Below are 22270 nucleotides of genomic sequence, written 5' to 3'. Positions count from 1 at the left end.
TAAACTCTGTACAGATATAGATTAATCAAATCTGCTGGAGCGAATTTCGTGCCGAGCAGTCTGACAGAATTTGAGTCTCAGTGCAAAAGCCGAATTCTACCGAATTCTCATTATCGATTAAAGCGGCAAAAGGATGTATATTTATATTTTAAATGTGTAATATTTAAATATTAATTCTTTGAGTAAAATTTCACCTTTCGTAAAATTTGATTTTCAACATTTTCTGTTATCCTTTTATAGCGGCAAAATAAAGCGATTATTAATATCGTCTTTTAAAACATTTTTTGTAAATAAATTTATTACTGCCTTCACTGAATGAATAAGAAGCTCTTATCAGTTTTCTCTTACCGACTAGTATATCTAAATTTACCGTAAGAAATATATATATATATATATATATATATATATATATATATATATATATATATTGCATTATATCCGAGGAAACTTTTACAACTAATTTACAGATATTACAGTCCAGGCATAAAATTGTACTATAGCCCTGTTAATAATTCGCAGAAAATTACGCAACGAGTATCCTTTTGATTAGACGCTATCATGCATTTCATTAATTAATCTTTCTTATTAATGTTTGCGTAAATGGTTTTAATTAGAAACTTTGAAGACGTTTATATATTATAATTTACGGCGAGAGAAGAAGGAGAGGACGCTTATTTCAAACGCAAAAACTTTGCGTCGATTTTTATCTCTCGACAACGAGTAAAATATTGGTGTATTTTAATCATTATCGATGTATTTTGTGTCGATTAACAATTTACAATGACACTTACCTACGACCGCTCTGTGTCCTTTAATTCGTCTACCGATATTAGGCGACACTAGACTCAATCTGTCACTTCTCGCTCCCAATAGCGGACTTGGACTTCTTCTCAAGGGTGGATGCTCGACAAATAGGCCATAACTATTGCCAGCACTCACACTGTTATTTCCGGCGACAGTTCCTATTCCTCCTGTCAAACCCCATTCTGCCACGCTGTCGATCGAACTGCTTCTTGGCAGGCAGGAACTCGTTGTACCGCACTCTCGTCTGTCAATTAATATCACTTTATTACACAACGTTTTTTTCTTTATTTTCTTTTTTCTGTAAATTTGATTTACAGCATAATTTTGACTATTTTCCATGTCCATTTTATATCAAATTTTACGTGAAAAAATTCACATAATCCATGATGAGAGAAGCAAGGTACACGCCAAATTCTTTTTGATATCAGCAAGGAAATGGACTTTCATCCTTGTAAATGACGCGTTGATGTAGCGAGGATCGTAAATCAAACGATCGATGCATTTTCATGGGTGCGGTTCGCACGATCCGCTGATGCAGGATGCGTTCCCTCGTTTTAAGCGTTTTCCATTCGAGCTATACCATCGCCGAGGTGACGGTAATTTAATATCGTCGAGGGCATATACGCGTTTATAGTATAATAAAGACGCCAGATGTTACTAGCAATAGAATGTCCTAGATGCTTAGGATCTATATATTCATGCTTCGATAACACATTTTCCTCGAAACCAAAATTATCTAGTCACATATTAGATATTGATTTGATTTTAGATTGTGTTAGAAATACTCGGAATTATTCAAAATCCGTATTTTTAAATTAATAAAAAATATCATAGTCGAGCGAATAGCGGTAACTATACGAATGATACCGCGCTTAATCTCCAGAATAAAATTCTTCTTTCTGGACGAAGATTAGTGTGGAGGTAAAGTGCTAAAGTCACTTTAATTGCGACCCTCGTGAACGCAGCGAAAATATCACCGCTTGTTTTTTAATAACTTTGTGACATTTGTATTTTAATTCGGGATCCTAATTTCGATAAACTCAAGTCCCTTGCGCATAATTATAACGAAAATGTGTCTCGAGTTGATTGTTATTCCGACGAGGATGTTTTTGAAATAACCAATACTCCAGTCTGAAGATTGAATTCGCGTTTTTTAAAGGAATGTACTCGAGAAAATTGCTGTCTAATTTACGTGAAACAACCTCTATACAGCGAGATAATGCGCAGGAAATCTATCAGAGCGCTATTCATCGACACGATCAATAACAACACATTCATAGTGACACAATGGTATCACTAACTAGGAAATTGTTCCACGCTTTGTTTATCGATTCCGATGAAAAACCGATAAAAACCGTCTGATGCTAATATCATAATCGCCCAAAAAAAAAAAAAAAAAAAAAAATTAAACGATAATAATATATTAGAAAACATATGTATTATGATTATTTGCTATATGGAATTTGAATGTATTCTGTTTATTTAGTATGAATTTAGTATGAATAATCGTAGAAAAAAAATAGAATCATTCTATAACAGATAATGACATTTGTTTGAGAAAAATTATATGTCATAAAGCAACTCTACTTTCTTCCTAAGATTACTTATCTAAATGATTATCATTTCTCAAGGAAATGTGTGAACACGAGCAATTTATACACGTCATTGGCAAAATATTTCTTAACCGTCTAATATTTCTAGTAGTTACGCGAAATGCTCGATCGTATCACGAGTAACACGAGAAATGGTAAGGACCGGGTTTCATCGGGTCGGGAAAAACAAGTGACGAGGATAGCTTGATAAAGTGGACATAATCAAGAGGATCGCTGTATAACATGTTTCGTGAATCTATAAATATGAGCTTAGAAAAAAATCGAGTTTCTTCTATGGTATTTGTTTGCGCGACTGAATGAAGAATCGAATAATTCTCTAGTATTTTATTCGCTGATTCAAAGGCCAATCGGAAATTCAATTCGGCGAGAACACTTTGCAAATCAAACGCTGAATGCAATTATTAAGCAGTTTCGTCAAGTTAACGTTCGTCTATCGGTTTTCCATCTAATTTCGTATTCTATCGGTATCGGTTACAATAATATCTCTTTACGGTGTTGGAGCGGTGCATCTTTCGCAACGCTTGCTCCATATATACAAAAAAAAAAATCTGTCTTTAATTCAATTCAAATTTCTTATGGATTCTATGTAAAATATAAGCAGCTCTTGCTCGCTTGCTTGCCGTCAGAATATCAAGATTGTAATTCCGTCCGTAATTTAAAGATGTTTTTATGTACGATCAGATTATAAACTAAATCAAGTCGGATAACCGTTCAGATTGCGACTTGATTTTTCTACATGCGAATACACAACGCGCTGCAATAAAGTACGCGATACATTTAATATAATTCGGTGACATACTTCTCCCAAGAGAGCCGTCGTGGAATTTCATCGCTCGGGGTGAAGCTCGGTCTCTGGTTCAAGAGTCTCGCAAGCCGGTTGAGAGGTTGCGAGCCGCCGATGGCGGAGGTACTCAACCTGCCGCTTCTTGCCGAGTGTTCCTTGGAGGATTCCCTGCTCGCTGGTCCAGAGTCGGAAACGCGGCGCGCTGTCACAGAGGAAAATCGACACGAAGAATTCAAACGGGGGCGCACGATCAACGATTTTCGATTGCCCGATAGTCGATACCGGCGTAAAATCCACCTCCGTAAAATTTTTGCGATATTGTTCACCAAACAACAATCTTGCGACGCAGTCAAGTTTCATCAATATTAGATCAATATGAAGAACGGGAAGTATTTTTCTCCAAAAGAGGAAAAAGAAATGGAATATAAAATATAATTTACGTTTTATCTGTACAATAATTTGTAAAATATTAAAAAATACGTTTCCACCGATTTGCGTTAAACTATAAAAGACAGTGCTGATTGTTTGAATAGTGAGGAAACGATGAATTTGCAAGAAATTATACTAATTTGAAACATTACATTTTTTGCAATAATTTTAAAGTAAGCTTTTAATATTATAATAATAAGATTGTAATATAATCATAATAATTCTGTCATCTTTACATATACACAAAGCATGCTTTTACTCTACGTTAATAAGGGATTAAAGTAATGATGAAGATATTAATACGCTATAAAAATCGCTATCTAAAAAAAAGTGACGATTCTATCGAATGGTCTACTTATATCTACGATAATTTGCGTGCACAACGATAAAAATGGAACGTTTACTTGAAAAGGAAGCAGTATAGGGATACAAAAGTAATAGGAACATATCAGCTTCTAAAATGCGAGAGGCTGAGATTCAAATATAAACTTGAGAGATCTCTCATCTTATATGACTTATGCAATAAATTCTTGGTTATACCTTACCTATCGTATCATCCGTAAAGGATATTCTCGGCGTAAGAAGCTTGGTGTATTGGGAAGCCGTGCTTCCACGCTTCGCGCAACTTGTATTGTCCGTATTGGAAGATGAAACGACCGATATCCCCGTTACCGCTGAATGCCAGCGAAAGATGATTATGATTAAATGGTACAGAGACTGTTCTTCAACGTAATCGCATTTCTACTCATGTATGAACTTGAAAATTTAGTAACGAGAAGTAACGAGACAGTACGAAACTTAATGCTTAAGTGATAGAGAAAGATGATGTATCAACAACGTGCAAAGGAAAAAATTGTAATATTAGGTGTACAACTTTGCTTCCGCCGTTTTCCTATAGATGGCTTTTAGCGGTAAGTAGTGGTCGAAATAAATTGATTATAGACGTCACGCGATAAACTTGGGCATCTGTCAACGTAACCCCCCCATAGAAACGTTAGTCGATTTGTGTCCGCGTCATAAAGTTATTCTCGATTGAAAATGTCAGTTTACGAGCCAAATTCTCGTCATTTGCGGGAGGTTTTAATTTTCCGCTTCAATATGAAGAAATCTGCGGCTGGGGCTCATCGAATGCTCTCAAATATTTACGGTAAAGCCGCTATTACTGAAAGAACGTGTCGTGAGTGGTTTCAACGCTTCGAGAACGGTCATTTTCACGTCGAAGACCGACATAGCGGTGGAAGAGAGAAGGTTTTCGAAGATGCGGAATTGGAGGCATTACTTAATGAAGACTCGAGTCAAAGTCAAAAAGAATTGGCACGATCATTGGGAGTGGACAATACTTTGAATCGTAAATGTATAATCAGTTTTTTTACAATAAAGCCTCGAATTTCGGGAAAAAAAACGGCGGAAGCAAAGTTGTACACCTAATATATTTATATGGATTTAAAAAAAATATGATGATATTATTAATTTATTTTCACTATTCTATTTATATAAATACTTTATGTAAATTACATATATAAATTTTACTGCTACACGTTACCGCATCGCGAGAAGATGAATAGAGGGCGCGATGCGATAGAACAACAATAAGGAGCAATATTATATTCTCGTATTAAAAGCGAATTACCAGCAATGGAAAGACGAAAGAGAGAAACATTTCGAGATAACAGCGTACTCTTGAAACGCGAAGGAAAAGCTGCAGGCAATACGGGAGAGAAAATATATGTTACGAAAGAAACATTGTCGCGAGAAACGGATCAAGGTTACAATAATACAGTCGACAGCATCTGTACGAAAAGTGTAAAGAAAGGCGCAAGAGACTAAAAAAATGCCATTTATAATTAACTTACCGTTGTAACGAGCATCGATTTGAGCTTGAAGTATACTGAGACCAGGCGCAACAATGGCTGGTAGAGTTCGGGATCGTAAAAGTGGAGCTGGACGTCCTCCGGGACCTCGGCCCGATCTGTTCTCGGCTTTGCATTCTAGCACGGGCGTACTGTAAAATAAAAAGATTGTTGAATAAATGAAATAATTGTCACTAACTCCACTTCTGATACTTTACGATTTAAATTTAAGCGTATACTCTCTTAAATAGAGTCAGTATATTATCACTGATAAGCAGTGTTTTCATTTACAAATATAACACTGCAAATTATAAAATCTTACTGAGAAGAATCAGTTATATAATGGCTGATTTTTTAGTTTAGCTAAAAAAATCTTCTTAGCGTAATAGCTTCTTAGCAATTAAATTAAAATGGATAGTTGGATAAACTAACTACCGCGCGTGATTTGCTGGATGATTAGATTCCATTGCCGTTCGGAAATGTCTATCATGTATCGTAAATGAATATGAATTTCCGTGTAACGTACATATAATTTTGTAATCTATACAGATTGATCTCGGTGAGAGAAATTAGACCAATTATAATTTATTGCATCGTGATTAAATAATCATATTAATGAAACTATAATAGTTTTTGCTATTAATTCTTGTATGCTAAAATCTACCCTAATTAACACCATCCCCTTAATTAAATTCTTCCGTTATACGAATATATAATTAATTTCTGAATTCCTACAATAGCTTAATAATCACGCATATGTTTCGATAGCTGTTAAAATTTAATATACGATGATAAATAATTTTTTTATATAACACGCGAAAGGATTTTAGTTTCTTCTCTATGTGGGAAATATGTATATATATATTTTTTATAAAAGTTGTCAATTTAATATGATAAAATATTGTCACAACGCGACGAAAAAATATTGTCCCAACACAACTTGGATTTTGATTTTCCGGCAATTTATTTCTTATATGACTTCTTATCCTCAAGCGAGATATCTTGTGTAAAGCCAAGGACCAATATCTCGATTCTGCTATAACTTTGTAGAAATATTTTTCAATAATATTCTATATTTAGTTTTTCCAATATAAAGACTGCGGCTTAGTTATTTTACAACAATTATATTTTTGCGACAGCAAAATTAATGAAATATTAAATGAATTTGAGAGGTCAGTGGCTTAGCAAGAATATCTTAAAAAAAGATATAGTTTTTTTTTTTAAATATATTTATTATGCGTATTGGTGATTGAAAGTATAAGATACCAAGATATAATTGATAATGTTGACGGTGCTGTGAATCGGAAATTCGTCCCTTATCAATCAGCATTCTGTCGCTAACGATAAGAGTCAGCAGTAAGACGTGAGCAAAGACAAGCACCGATATATCCTAATCAAGTTCTTGGAGTTTGCCCGGTTAAAAGTACGTACGAATGAATTCTATATCCGCAGCGACACATTTCACGAAGAGTTCTTGATTGCAGTAACTTGTTTTGTTCAAGGTGCACTTTTCGTCAAACTTTCTCGCGTTCACTGTTTCGTTTCTTTTGTTCGTCTCAGATTTTTTTCTTTCTTCTCAAGAAGAAATTCGAATAATTTTCTCCAAGATATTTTATAAATAAGTGACACGAGAGCATGATAGATATAGTTGCAAATTTTATATCTCTTACATAAATTTTTTCATGCATAATGATATAATGTTAACATTATTGTTAGGAATTGTTGTATGAGGAAAATGAAATTCTTTTTTTTTTTTTATACTTTTAGCGGTAATGTAAAATTATAGCCCAGTGTTCTTTTACGATTTAAATATATATATGTATACGTGAATTTGTTTTACGTAAAATGTAGAGGTATCCTGAGAATTACGGCTTGGACATAAAAGTTTCCAAGAATTAAAATTGTTCCCATGGTAGCCAATATATACATCCAACACAATTTACAAAAATAAACTCAACCAAGATCTCGATTTTTCAGAAAAACTAAGAAAATCAATGAATATGAAGTTTGGTGAGCGAAATTTTTTTAGACATCCAACGATAATATTTTTAATATCTGAGCTGTAATCGATGTGTGTGTACGATTCATATCTTAGAATAAGACTTATATCAAACAAAATTTCTTTCAACACCGGAGGGAAAAGTATATCGGCAAAATTCACACGAGAGATGCTTTAAAGTAGTATGGAATTAAATTAACCCGCCTAATGACGAACAAAGTAAAATTTCAAAGCGAAATTTCAGAGAAGCTGTGGTCTCTCCAACGGGAAAAAAGCGTTTACCCTCGGGATAGAATAAAAACGGCGGAAAAAGATGAAGGAATCTAATTGATTTTACGCGTCATCGTAAATCGACGAAGGGAATAGCGCATCCTTGAGAAACCATTGGGAACGCCCAAGTCTCTTTAACTTGTGGAACTCATGGAAACGCGCGCGCGCGCGCGCACACACGCAAACACAAATAAGCTTACGATGCTACGAGATGACTAACGTAAACAAAAGTAATTGCTGACTCTTAAATCCGGCTACAGTCGAAAAGAGCTGAAATGTATTCATTGAGCGCGCACGAAAAAAAAATTGAGCTAAACTGCAAGAATATTCGTTATTCATTACACTAATATGTTTACTTTCGTTATTTATGCATATTTCAACGCGAACACAATGTATTTGTTGGGAGAATGCAAGAGAGACATTTATATATTTCGTTATATAATTAAATATAAATTTATTACAAAATTTTCCTACGATTATTTCATGTAATTGTAATCGAACCTTTTCAAATAGTAGGAAATGGCGTATTTTTTTTCTATATATCTCTATTTTACTATATTCGAAAAAGAACAAGATACTATAAAGAGAAGAGTTTATAGAATCATCTCTGATTTTCCCCGACTTTCGATTACTCCTTCATCTTGGCAATTGTAATAGTCTCGATCAGCAAATCTTCTTGAAAAAGATGGGATTACAACATGTTTGTTTCTTCCATTTCCATATCTTTACTACGATAGAAATTTCAAATGTTAATGATGATTAGCTAATAACAATAATAATGATGAGATAATCTTATATGATGTAATATATTATTCATGAATATAGTAACTCACAATTTTCTGAAATTAGAATTACACATTTCGCATGACATGTTTCCCAAACATGTTATATATTATGTGCTTTAAATTTAAGAGGACAAAATGAAATAATAGCCAGGAAACGCACGTCGAGAATGCTTTACATTGATGCTATAAATTTACTTGTAACGGACACTCAGCATTGAAATACAGATTTATGATGCGTTGCCCTATTAGAATCTATTTAGCCAACTGCGAAATTGAAATTTCTTATAATATTTTGCGATTCTCTGACATGGTTACCTCATATTTAAGAGACACGACAAAATTTGAAATCTTCTTTTATAAAAATATAAATATAATTGATATATCTTGTCTAATTATCATCAATCTTATTATATTCTTTTATATTCATTATTTTTTTATTATTCTCCATTATTTGAAAATTTCTATTACAAACACATAAGAATTAATAGTACGTGTAATGAGATTTAGGAAATGAATTTTTTCTTGCGATAAACCGCGAGATTATAATAATTATAAACGCGATTTAATCCCCGATATACAACATTCAAATAGATTCATCATATGTCTTCAGCTCAAGTTTAATTTGTTTGCGCCTTTTGGGTCCAAATAACTGTTATCGATATAACACTCGCGCATATTTTGTAATGAAAAAGTAATAAATGGTTTGTTTTCATAGTGCTCACCTTGAAATATCGAGAGTCGGCAATCCGATGAGAAAAGGCAAACGAAGAATACGTTACAAAGTGAAAAATCAATAGCGGCTATTTATATAAGCGGAAAGATTATTGATCGTGTTGGAACGACTATCTCTCCAAACACTATCTCTCATTTAACTTTGATCTTTCATCGACGCGATATTTATCACTCGCGTTGCTTGTAGGCACGCAGTTTGATATACATATAACTGATACGTCTCATCAAAAAACTGTCGAACCCATAAAATCGTAATAACTTTTTGCCGCAGTATGGGATACGTGCGAATTTTTGTATTTTGAAATATTGCGTTTATATCGATTCCTTTTTTTTTTTTTTTTTTTAACCATATTGTGATACTTTATTAGCAATATTATTTAGAATTCCCGCAGAGATAATTTGTGTTTTCTTTTTTTCGCATTTTTACATATATAAATTTATGATAAGAATATTATTAAAGATATTAACGTGCACGTGTCGTCATATTTGTCATCTGTAGTCTGGAATGTGGCCAATCTCAATAATACTTTCCAGATCTTGTACAAATAAATATTTCGAGGTTTGCGCTATTGCTAATTAGAAAAATATTTACTCGTTCGAGAAATATAGGATCGGTGTAAATAAATCGGAAAGAGAAAATTGCGATATATAAAATGCATATATATATATATATATATTTACGGTATCTTTAATCATAGATTTTACATCTTGATTGGAAAAAATATTTGTTTATATATTTATAAGTTTCAGTTATCATATACACCGTATAACACGTATACACGTACACGAAACGCGAAATATAAATATTATTCTCGTTTAAAACGTTTATTTAAACACAATTTATATAGAGAGAATGAGACAATTAATAACATATATTGCATAAAAAAAAAATGCGACAATAATTGAATTCATAAGATAACAGATTAAAAATTTAGACATACGAATATTTTATATTAATTAAGGTCAACGATGGAAGAAAAGCGACGTGACCTCAGTCTCGGGAAGTCTTTAATTGCGCAATTCTAGGCGAATATCAAGTGCCAATTATCGGATATTATACAAGAATCGCTAGAAGAGTATTACTTACGCGCTCGTCATTTGTTATTCTATGGCAAAATGATGGCTAATTATAAAAAATCTATTAATTAGGAGCCTGACAATTAGCAAAAATTATCGCAATAAAGGAACATTTAACTTTGTAAATACATTGAAACGATTCTTTATCTTTATTTAATGGAAATTGAAGAGGCAAATTTCAAAACGTTGAACTCTCGATCGGATTTATCTAATTTCATCGTTTCTTTTTTCGCGTCTTTGCTAATGAATTTATCATAAATACTTTCTCAATTACGCCACGTTGGATTAAATTTTTGATTAGCACGAAGAAATAATGAATCATTCGTTTTATTCCCGTTTCTCCCTTTTGTGATCTTTCCAATAAAATTCAGTCTTTCTCGTTACCTTAAATTTCTTTTTCTTCTAATACTTGTCACTTTAAAAGTCTGCACACCAATATCAGTCATTTCTTTGTAGCGTAGAACTTGTTCGTCTCAAATTTCGATATTTCTCAAGAGTCATCATAATTGCTACGGGATCGATAACACTTTGAGCTAAAGGAGGATTATTTTCAACAGAGATGTGGGCAGGATAATATTCCGGAGCAGTGTGTATCGTGTTAACAGCTTTTGTTCCGTGTGAATGACTGAGAAACTCTAATGGCTACCTTCCATTTTCACTAAATGAGCTATGTCGTGGAAAGGTATCTCATTCTGATTCCATAAGAAAAGTCCCTTTTTCTTACGTACGTATCAGCGTAGATTATTATAATATGTTCAGAACAGAAGACTGAAGAACAAAATTTGCATTTAATCTTGTTATGAATTTGTATTGAAAAATTTTTATACTTTCTTAATATGTATAAGTTTACTAAAGCTCATAAAATATTCGTCAATTTATTTTTTATATATACTTGACAGGTACTTGAGAGCATAAAAATTTCAACAAACATCGCGATTTTGCAATATTCGTATTTTCGATGTTGATGAATTTTAATCAAAATAAGAAACAATCGATCGGCGTGTTTCCACGAGTATCAGGGTACATAAATTTCTTTCTTTCAGTTGTATATAAAACTTTTTCGTTTTTTTTTGTTTTTTTTTTTTGTGAGAAATTGATTATTCGATTCAAATTTAATTTTCGAGATTAAAGATTCTTTTTCGAGAATAAAAACTTTTCCAAAAATTTAAATTTTGCATCTTTTAATCATTTGTGTCTAAATTCTATTAATGTCTAAATGTGAGAACAATAAGCGTCCTATTGTATATTTTAAATTTAATTTCTCTCTATAACATACGTTGTTAAATTACGTAGCGCAATATAATTTTGAAATATTCTGCAGAATAACTAGATATTGACTATATAAAAATTGGATTATTATTTGCACAATAGTGCCATAAACCTTATTCATATAGAAAAGTATTAAATTGCTTTAAAAGAAAATTAATGCTATGATATGCGTAAATGATCATATGAAAAATAGATGATACATTAAAATGTTATGGTTGCATAAATTTATGGCATAATTTCATAAAACTTTACAATTTTTTTAATAAATTGCCATTGTACATAAATTTTACATCTGCTTTGCGATAATACAAGAGAGAATACATTTCATAATAAATTGTAATGTTAAGAGATACACGCGGAAATTACGTTACATATTATAAAATAATATCGTTAAATTATTATACATAAATAATTTTGTTTTGAGATGTAGTCGAGAAAACTAGGTCATTTAAAAACCGTTGGATAAAATGTCATCGTACTATAGAGCTTTTTAAAGATTTACGTCTCGCTGGATTTTCTTATCAAACCGCACGCCTTATGCGCCGTGTCCTTTGCTTTTTGATTTGTGATTTATATGAGATGCTCGTGCGCTTGTCAGCAAAACGTAAGGCCAATAATCGTCGTCGTACGATAAATGGAATTTTCAGCGACTTCACGTATGGCATTTCGTTGCGAGAGCACGATCGAAGATAATTAAAACGCCGTCTCGAATCGAGCGTAAAACTCGCGTATGATCACAAAGCGAATAATGGAGTAACAAGCCGGCAGGAAAGGAAGAAAAATCAATGCCACTTCTGAACTCTGGTCGTTTGACAAAAGGTGCGCTGAAAAAATGCGGCGAAAAAAGATGGAATAACGGACGGACGCACGGCTAAACCGTTTATGGCTTGTAAAATGCAAACGGAACATGAGATCATAGTTTTTCATCAAAATACAATTTTAAATTAATCGTATATAGAAAGAAATTTTGTTTGGTCCAAAATATACCTGTATATTAATTGTAAAATTCTTTGAAATTTTTTCAACACGTTCTTATATTATTCTATTATAGAAGAATATTAAAAATAATTTTTGTCTTTCAACAATTGTGACAATTGTATGTCTGTCGACAAATAAAACGATAAATGGAAACAAGCAATGGAATTCCAACAATGCTTGCAACTTCATAATATGTAGAGATTCTTTAAATATTTGAGAAAATAGTTAGTTTTTTTTTTCCATTGTTAACAATATGAAATTAAATGAACGCGAATGCGGAATAAGCATGAGAATTTTCCATAGGCGAGACGTACGAAAAATTTTAATTAATCACTCGCTAGAAGCATCCCTCTGCAGAATTTCGAGAATGAATGAGCCAAGTCTGCTTTTCTAAAGCAACGGAATGAAAGTTTAATTTTATGAGTTTATGAGATACAAAAGAAATTTAACACGAAAAATTTGCGTGAAAAATCTGTTTTATCGTTTTTACAGCCGTTGTGCGTTAATGAATTTTTCGTGGTTGCGTGATTTAATTTTCTCTTTACTATATCTCTTTACTATTCTCTTTAATATACTACATCGTATATTTTCTGTAACGTCAAATATAAAGGACTGTAATCTTGGCTAGAGAAGTTTCCATTTTTTTTTTTTTTTTTTTTTTTTTTTTTTTTTTTTAAATAGGAATAAATTGATAAATATATTTTTCTGTTTTGCAAAATTTAATTTTTATACAAAAATCAAAATGGAATAGTAAAGAAACATACTATTACGTTTTTTAAGATATTTCTCGTTAATGTATTCTCATTTTGGGAAAACAAGTAAGTAAAGAAATAAACATATTTATAAAGATATTTTTACAATATAAGATTAAATAATATTAAAAAAAAAAAAAGAGAAAATATTTACATTATTGCAAAGATTAAACTTGCCGATATGTATAAAAAATTATATTTATTTTTAGCTTTAATCGTCAAGCTCGCTGTGTGCATATAGTAGCAGATTGAAAATACCATATGGAAACAGTCTCATTCTTCACGCTCGAATTACAAAAATAAGTAGACAACATATTTCTAAAACTATTTGCTTTTACGAGTATCCGGAGAATCACGTTCCATATGTTTCCTCCATCACTGAGAAAAAAAAGTTGTTAATTTGACTAATTACTATTTTTTTTTGTATTTCTTTAATTGAAATATTTAAGTATTTAAATCAAATATACCTCATGTTAGATTTAATTATTTAATATGTCGTGATTGACTTAAAATATTAAAATATTTCAATTAAAGAAATAGTAATTAGTTGGACGAATTTAGTCAAGTTAACAATTTTTTTTTCTCGGTGCACTGTATCATTCTGATCTTCGTAAGATATTATAACTTATATCATAATTTCTATCCCGAATGCAAATAATAAGTCCTTTTCTCCCAATGCCTGCAATTTTCTCCCTTAAATCATTGTTTTAAGATAACAAAATATTTTTTAGCGAAAATAATATCGGGAAGAAATAAAAGGAGAAGAAAAGGGAGAGAGAAGAGAAAAAAGAGATGGAGAGAATATATGGTATCTTGATACTCTCGCACGATATCTCTATTTCCATGCATTTATAGAAAATTTTATGTATATATTTATCAAATTATGTACATTTAATTAAAAAAATATAATTGACGCATGCAAAGTAACTAAACACGATTTAATTTTTTTCTCAAAATAAACAAAAGTTTGTGCCAAACAAACTTGATCTAAATTTATTCTTGTAGTACGAAACGCTTTTACATGGTATCTAATGAATAAGATATATATATATATCGTTGTTGTCTACTACGTCGTTTGTAGCTTCAATGATGCAGCATATGGTGAATGTCATGTACTCGCAAACGACGTGTGGCAAATGAGGCACCGTATATTTGTAGCAGCACGGCTTGCCTCTGCGAACACTTGCAAATCCGCATGTTTCGTGTTCGTCAGATTTTTCAGTCCCACCGGAAATAGCTTCCCTATGTTGGATATGGTGGGCAAGTTTCCAGACAAGTGCACGACGACGCTCACGTCTTCCACAGATATTATGTTTCCATTTTCACAACTTTTTGATTCCTTCCTGAGAAGCTCTTTTATGTATCCTTTTTACAATTTTATTACAAAAATACTTTTTTCTCTTTCTCTCTCTTTCTCTCAAACTCCTTCCGCGCAAATGCATCGTGGAGAGATAGTGCAAAGCTGCAAAGCAACGACTGCTCAGCCGGGGCAAGCTAGTTACCTCGAGGAAATTGCGAGCAAGCAATTAATTTCGCAAGTTAATTCAACATTTCGTATTTTGGCTTACCGCCTTTCTCGAAATATTTGGCGTATAATTGATGACGAGATGGGACATATATATATATTATATATGAATGGCGACGCTCAATTTATTCGTTCTACACGCTTTGACGAAAACTTTTAAACACATTGCGGATAGATAATCAAAATTTTTCTCCCCCTTAGTACGAAGATATTAAAAAAACGTAATGATAAAAAATGATTTTCTTATCTATTACATTTTTAGAAACGATATCTTTTTATCGACTGGCATCATATCTAACGTTTAAATTCCCATGTCAAAAGTATTAGTTTTAAAAATCTTGCAAAAAAGTAATAATCTATTATCTATTATATATATATATATGTAGACATACACATTTGAGAAAAAAAAAAGAGTAGGATAAAAAGTAGTAGAGCTGCTTCGAATACAAATGAGAGTTGGGAGCGACGGACAGAGTTATATCATGATAATAAATATGAAGATTTTAATGTTGAAGGACGTACTTTAACATTCCTTCCGCTACGTAATTATCTCTTTCGGTGTAAGTTACCTCGGACTAAAACTTTGAAGGAGAGTCGTGGAGAGTCGTCTTTTAAGCATTGCTTACAATTACAACCGCGAATATCTCTGAAGTTTATTCGAAATGTTCAGCGGCTGAAAATCCTTATTTAACGTTAATTTCGAGAAATTTTTTCAAGTCTCGTAATACCGTCAGACAATTGAACATTTATTACAGGATCGACACATTACAAGCATCAAAACGAGAGTACTTTGAAGCGGATATAACATAATACATATTTTGAGAGAATGTTTCAACATTTGTGAATGATCATATATATAATTACGAATACAAACGTAATATTAACTCGATAGTATCCGACAAGATTTATTCCAGATCGATGGCGGCTTTCCAACTTTGGCTCTTGATTCTCGCAATTCCAACTTGCTTCCTTTATATCTTGGCAATAATACGATACATTCATATGTGTTATTCCTCTTTCTTTTCATTTATACTTAAAGTTAAGCTTATGGCGCATTTAATCATATGTTATAGAGAACTGAATTAATATCTTTTATTAGGTGTACAACTTTGCTACCGCCGTTTTCCTATAGATGGCTTTAGCGGTAAGTAGTGGTCGAAATAAATAGATCATAGATGTCATGCGATAAACTTGGGCATCTGTCAACGTAACCCCATAGAAACATTAATCGATTTGTGTCCGCGTCATAAAGTTATTCTCGATTGAAAATGTCAGTTTACGAGCCAAATTCTCGTCATTTGCGGGAGATTTTAATTTTCTGCTTCAATATGAAGAAATCTGCGGCTGAGGCTCATCGAATGCTCTCAAATACTTACGGTGAAGCCGCTATTAGTGAAAGAACGTGTCGTGAGTGGTTTCGACGCTTCAAGAACGGTGATTTTCACGTCGAAGACCGGTATAGCGATGGAAGAGAGAAGGTTTTCGAAGATGCAGAATTGAAGGCATTACTTAATGAAGACTCGAGTCAAAGTCAAAAAGAATTGGCACGATCATTGGGAGTGGACAATACTTTGAATCGTAAATGTATAACCAGTTTTTTACAATAAAGCCTCGAATTTCCTGAAAAAAAAAACGGCGGAAGCAAAGTTGTACATCTAAAACATTATATGTATATCGTAAATATGAGAGAGAGAGATTTATGTATTTTTTCTTCCTCTTTATTCAGCTTCTTCTTAATCGACCATAATAGTCAAGGGAATATAAGCAAAAATGATTCACTTGTAAAAACATAATTTCTGTTAGATACAACAATTTTATTCCAATTTTATGCAATTTCACATCCTATTTCTGAAAGATTGGAATTTCTTATCATGGATTCACGGATGACGTTATAATAGTAATAACGTTTCGCGACTTTATAATCGTTCGCATTTTAACTCCCGTCTATGTGCCTTAGCTTTTATCCCGCCCTCGGGTACTTATCCCGAGATAAATTAGGTTCGCCTGCTCAAATGGTAGAAAGGAAGTGAGATGGAAGAGGACTATATTTAAAGACGACAGTAGTTTCCCACCTTATAGTTTTACCGCGACTATAGTTACCAATCAGGCGAGAGTATACTCGAGACGTTTCCTCGGAGAGATCTCTTATATCCTCTTACGATGTTACAGAAATTGCGTTGTGTTGTTTCAAGCTAAATATATATGTATGTCCGCAGTCGAAACATCTTTCTCAAATTTTTCTCTAAACTTTATTACACGATTACACGAAGAAAAAGAAAAAGGATAAGATCAATTTATGAAAATAGAATTTTCAACTTTTTCTCCAAAACTATCAATCTTTTCTTTTTCGTTTCGCTAATTGATCTATGTCCCGTTTAAAAAAATTCTAGAAATTTTGAATTGATTTAAGTTTGATAATATAATGGCGCTCTTTTTGCGATATCGAAAAAATCTGACTCCAAGTTTGGATGTTCTTGCGCACGCGATTGCGCGATTTACGCAATTTCCTCGAGCGCGGATTTTTCCTCGACATCATTAGATCACGGAAACGAATGAAGAGTCTAAGCGCTATCTCATATAGAGTTAAAGTTGATGCAGCGATCGATGTCGAGATACGTTCTCTTAAGAAGGGGCAAGCATGCACAATGCAAATATACACCAGAATAAATTATTGTTTGGTATTTTATAGCGTGCTTTGAATTTTCGTGTGGCGCGATTTTTTTTTCCTACCTTGCTGTGTCGTTATCCCTGCGTTCTTGCGTCAAATTTAAAAAAGAAATAAAGAACAAGCTTTTTAGATCGCGCCTGGTCTTTTCACATTCGTTCGGTGACGTCTCAGTCGCGCACAGCTCCCACCCTCGACACGCTTGACAAATGTTGCACCCAACACAGCACAATCTTTTTCCAAGTGGTAAAGCTACGAGCCTTTCTACACACCTTACAGTGACAAATGATCCCAATAAGGAAACCGTAAGGCGCACTTGTCGGTCGCAGCCCCTGCGGTCGCGACCTAGCAAATTGCAGTTGTCCGAGTGTAGAACATGAACGAATTTGAGATAAAAAAATTTGTTCGTCTTAATGGCTACTCGAGAAGAATAAATAAAATTATGATACATTCTTTATCATTATTAGTGCGAGAATGAACGACGTCGCACATTGGTGTCGTATAACAGTGATGTTCTGAGCGAAAATACGTATTTAATTTAAATACATTTAAATTTATTTTAATTAACGCGCTGCAGCATCAAACTTTGTTTTTCAATTATCATCTATGCTCTATTTACAGCCCAATTATCGTTGTTATTAGCTACGTTGTAGATAAAAAATAATATAATTTAAAATATCACATTATGTTGTCATGCGAATATTATTCTCCTTTTGCTAGTTGATTTATTTCTTTCAGTGCTATATATCAAAGAGTTTAATGAAAAAAGAAATGGCTTTTCATAGGCTGAAAAAATGTCTTGTGGCAAAGAAAAAAGATTTCCACAAGATATGTATATATGAGCGACTACCAGAGACGTGTTAAGCGTCTAAATATGGAACCAACTATGGTACCAAAACAATCGGTGCGTGTCTGTAACTGCGCATTACGAGACCTTTGACACGCAATTATGGTCGCTAGCTATTCCATTGATGATCCCGCTGTCTTCCTTATTATCGATGCAACAATATTCTCCATTTCTATTCCACGAGCTCTATCATTGCAAATTCTATCCTCGCTACGCGTGTGTTATCTCATCGCTTTCTCATCTTTTGATCGCCTATAATCAAAAGATGAAAAAGCTTCCTCGATGCTACTCTGTATTCGTGCTCGAGGTTTTTGAATATGCGTTACTTGCATGTAATGCGACAAAGGTAGAAAAATATTCGCGAAAACATATAATTCGCATTTATTTCTATCGAGATTCTGAAAAGAGACATTTCTACAAAATTTTGTCGAATAACTATTTGTCGTAATTTTTGATTTTGTCAATAATCCGTCGTCTCACTTTCGGAATCCTTTGTTTCGCGTGTGAAATATTCATAGAATCGCGCTCGTTAGGTCATCTATAATTATAGCGCATTTAGTATAATAATGTTGAATTGGCGCCATTGCTCGCCGACGCGAAAAGAGAGACGATCAATCATAGCGTACAATCCAATTCTGTCTGCTCGTATTATCGAAAGTGCAACGGTACGAGAATCGTAGCAAAAACGTGTCGAGAAAAGAGAAGAATATACGAAAAATTGACGAGTAAATAATAATTTGATTAACGCTGCTTAATGTTGGTAACTTATGTACGAATTTTTTTTTTTTTTTTTTATATATATAATTTTATAAAAATACAATCGCATTAAAATGCGTCCAGTCTTTGTGAAGAAAAAAATTGATTTCTCTTTTCACATTCCATCTTAATAGACATTTTATTAATTGACTTATATCCAAGAGTCATTATCAAACATTTGGATTATGTGGGTGTGGCAGGTGAAATCATAATTCTTCGTCGTACGGAAATTATGCAGCCGTATGAAGATTACGAAGATAAGCTGACAGCTTAGCGAAGTCAGTCATTAAAACTAATTAGTTTTAATTAAACTAAATGTTATAATCCGCGTTTCTGAATTTCGTATATTAATTTTTCTCCAAAGGTTTAAGATTTATTGTGTTGTTTTATACAAAGAGCTGATATGAACGATAAAAAATTAAGAAACACGTTGACAACCGATGGTAGGATAATATTTTAAGAATAGATGTAACGCAAAATATAACGTTAAAAATATATTTGCCTCATCAAGTACGATATTTTTGCGAAAAATATTTTCAATCTCTCTCGATCAGAGAGCGAACAATATTTAAATCCCCTAAGCGACGTTAAATTTCACATCGCCCGCGGATCCGTTCAATGATAATCCTTTTCCTGAAGGAAATGGAGCACATTGTTGATCGAGAAGATGAAAATGCGAGATATATAAAATATATATCGATTTAAATGTATATACAAGTATACATAAAATATTATATCGATTTAAATGTGTGTGTATGTGTGTGTGTATATATATATATATATATATACAGCATTTTATTCCATGTTTATTGTTGCATGTTTATTGTTACGATTTAACACTTGCAGATTTCTGTTATCGTAAAATTTTATTATCGCGAGATCATATGATTATTTATGTTACGTAACAAAAATTTGCAGAAATAATTATGAAATTAACTAAAGTAATTTCCTACAAAATTTTCTTCGAATAACACGTGCACACGTGCATAAATAAACATTAAAAGAATAAGGAATTTATAAATTACATGAGCAAGTAAACGAAGAAAACTTTTTTTATGATTCGTATGCCCTTTAACCGTGAATAGGCGAACTTTTATATAGCGTTACCGATCGTCAAAAGTCAAATAAAATTTTCTAAATTATCATCATGCACACACACACACACGACAAATATCAGCGAGATATAATCGACCTTTTAATTAAAAAAAAAATACTCAACCTCAACCTGAGGTAACCGTAATTTTATATTTGCTTCCAAATAAAATTAATATGTTTTGTCAATTTTAACACGCAATTTTCTGTACGATTGTTTGTTTGGGCGAAAAATCGGTCTTTCAAACTCACCGTTGGACTAAGAATGCATCCATCGCAGAGAATAAAATAATAAATTTATTTCTTAATTGCAATTATAATTCTTGTCTTTTTATCTCTTGCGTTTTTATCCGTTACATTTTTTTATGCGAGAAATTTACACGGGACTTTATTTGAAACCTTTCTCTGCTGAGATGATTGCTCCATCCATCCCATAAAATTTGAAAACTCTTAAACAGGCAATAGATCAAGAACTAACAATATATCTTGCGGCTACTTGGAACAGAAACGCGATTAATGTTACTACTACCCTTTGTACAAATTAACATTTGACAACACGTGACAATCTGGCATCTCATGCGTAAATATTCTGTAAACGTATATGCGTGTGCTTGCGCTCGTTACTCGATCGTAATTGGTATTACTCTTTGTGTAGGTGTTTAGACAATGATACCACAATACGATTGATGTAACGCTTAACTACACAATATCACATAACACATATTATTGTGATTTATACTGCGAGAATTAATCAATCGCATGACATTAATTTGCATTTAAAGTAGGTACTTATGATCCTGCTCATTAGTATAACTTGATATTTATTTGGTCATACGCGATGGAATGCTTTTGACAGAATGTTTTGTTTGTATAAATGTTTAACAGTGCGGACAATATTTTCATTAACGATATGAAATTAAAAGAATTTTATTTAAAGCTCGCATCTATAATATATTAGAAAAATGTTTTGTTGTATTTCAAAGGTGCATTAATTCAAAACGATAAATCATGATATCGTACAAAAGTTACTCATAGTCAGCTGTGTGAGCAAATTGCGGCCGGTCAGTGATACATATAAAAATCAATAAAAGAATATTCGCGAGGTGAAATATAATTTTCCGCTACACCTTATCATGTAGAATCTATCGAGAATACTCGTAGTATTGGAAAATGGGGATTAAGTAGGCTAAAAAAGCTTTAACGTCGACAAAAAGTGCAATGCTTTTGAAGAGTAATGTGAACCAATACGTAATACTATGGCTATTTGAAAGATTAGTTTCTCTTATAAATTAAAGGAACAAAGAAAGAGAGAAAAAAAAAGAAATACATCGGTTATACGTGTATACATATACGATATTTTCTGACAAATCTTTCTGGATAATTTTTATCATCATTTTCTTTTCGTATTACTTTAAATTACGTTGAGAGAGTATGCTTGTATATAATATAAACATATTTTATCTTTTTTAGTGCTAGATAAAAAGTTTTTTTTTTTTCATAAAAAAGATAGATGTATATTACATAATATAAATAATTTTTTTCTTTTTTTTTTATGAATATTCTTTGACATTTTACGTCTGACCTAATCTCGATTTCGCAGGAAATATCCATTAGGAAATAAAATGATGGGCGAAGAGCGAGTCACGTTGAGTCAAAGCAAAAAGGTAGTCATTAATCTTGAAATGTAGGTAAATGAAATGTGCAAACGTTTACTCGCTAACGTTATTCCGAATTTTTTAACAGAGTTCAACGCTATTTCGCGTCACCTAGGTTACTGAAACTTGACGAGTAAACTTCTACATAGACAGTCATGCTGTGTCCACTGTAAGAATATTTGCATAATTATTACGCTCTACATAATACAGATATACGCATGCACTGAAATTTTCAAAATTTGTCACAGCAATGTTTAATATGATACGACTGAAAAAAAAAAAACATCGTAACAATCACAGAAAAAGAAGCATTATTATCTTTGTAAACGTGTCGCGCGGAAAGCACTGTTTAGCTATTTACACAAATGCGCAAGCATATTTTTCTCAT

At 32.6% G+C, this 22270-nt stretch overlaps 1 protein-coding gene and 1 long non-coding RNA gene across 8 annotated transcripts in view; one reads left to right on the top strand and one right to left on the bottom strand.

Annotated features, from left to right (window-relative positions):
• LOC138939641 (uncharacterized) overlaps window positions 1–22270 on the top strand; it is an 86051-nt gene that overhangs the window by 49812 nt on the left and 13969 nt on the right. The gene's annotated exons all lie outside the window — the stretch shown is intronic.
• Wake (wide awake) overlaps window positions 1–22270 on the bottom strand; it is a 69777-nt gene that overhangs the window by 33821 nt on the left and 13686 nt on the right. For 6 of the 7 annotated variants that reach the window (XM_070307628.1, XM_070307630.1, XM_070307626.1 and 3 more), the window contains 4 exons: window positions 5484–5632; window positions 4176–4304; window positions 3217–3403; window positions 792–1048 (listed from right to left, as the gene is read on the bottom strand). In XM_070307628.1, the coding sequence (XP_070163729.1) occupies window positions 792–1048; window positions 3217–3403; window positions 4176–4304; window positions 5484–5632 (722 nt within the window). The remainder of the gene's footprint in view (window positions 1–791; window positions 1049–3216; window positions 3404–4175; window positions 4305–5483; window positions 5633–22270) is intronic. The other variant, XM_070307632.1, reaches the window with a different exon arrangement.

The sequence above is a fragment of the Polyergus mexicanus genome, unplaced genomic scaffold, assembly GCF_030449975.1.
Source record: "Polyergus mexicanus isolate NDT 795.1 unplaced genomic scaffold, iyPolMexi1.0 SCAF_14, whole genome shotgun sequence".
Lineage (NCBI taxonomy): Eukaryota > Metazoa > Arthropoda > Insecta > Hymenoptera > Formicidae > Polyergus > Polyergus mexicanus.
This window is presented reverse-complemented; position numbering and strand designations above follow the sequence as displayed.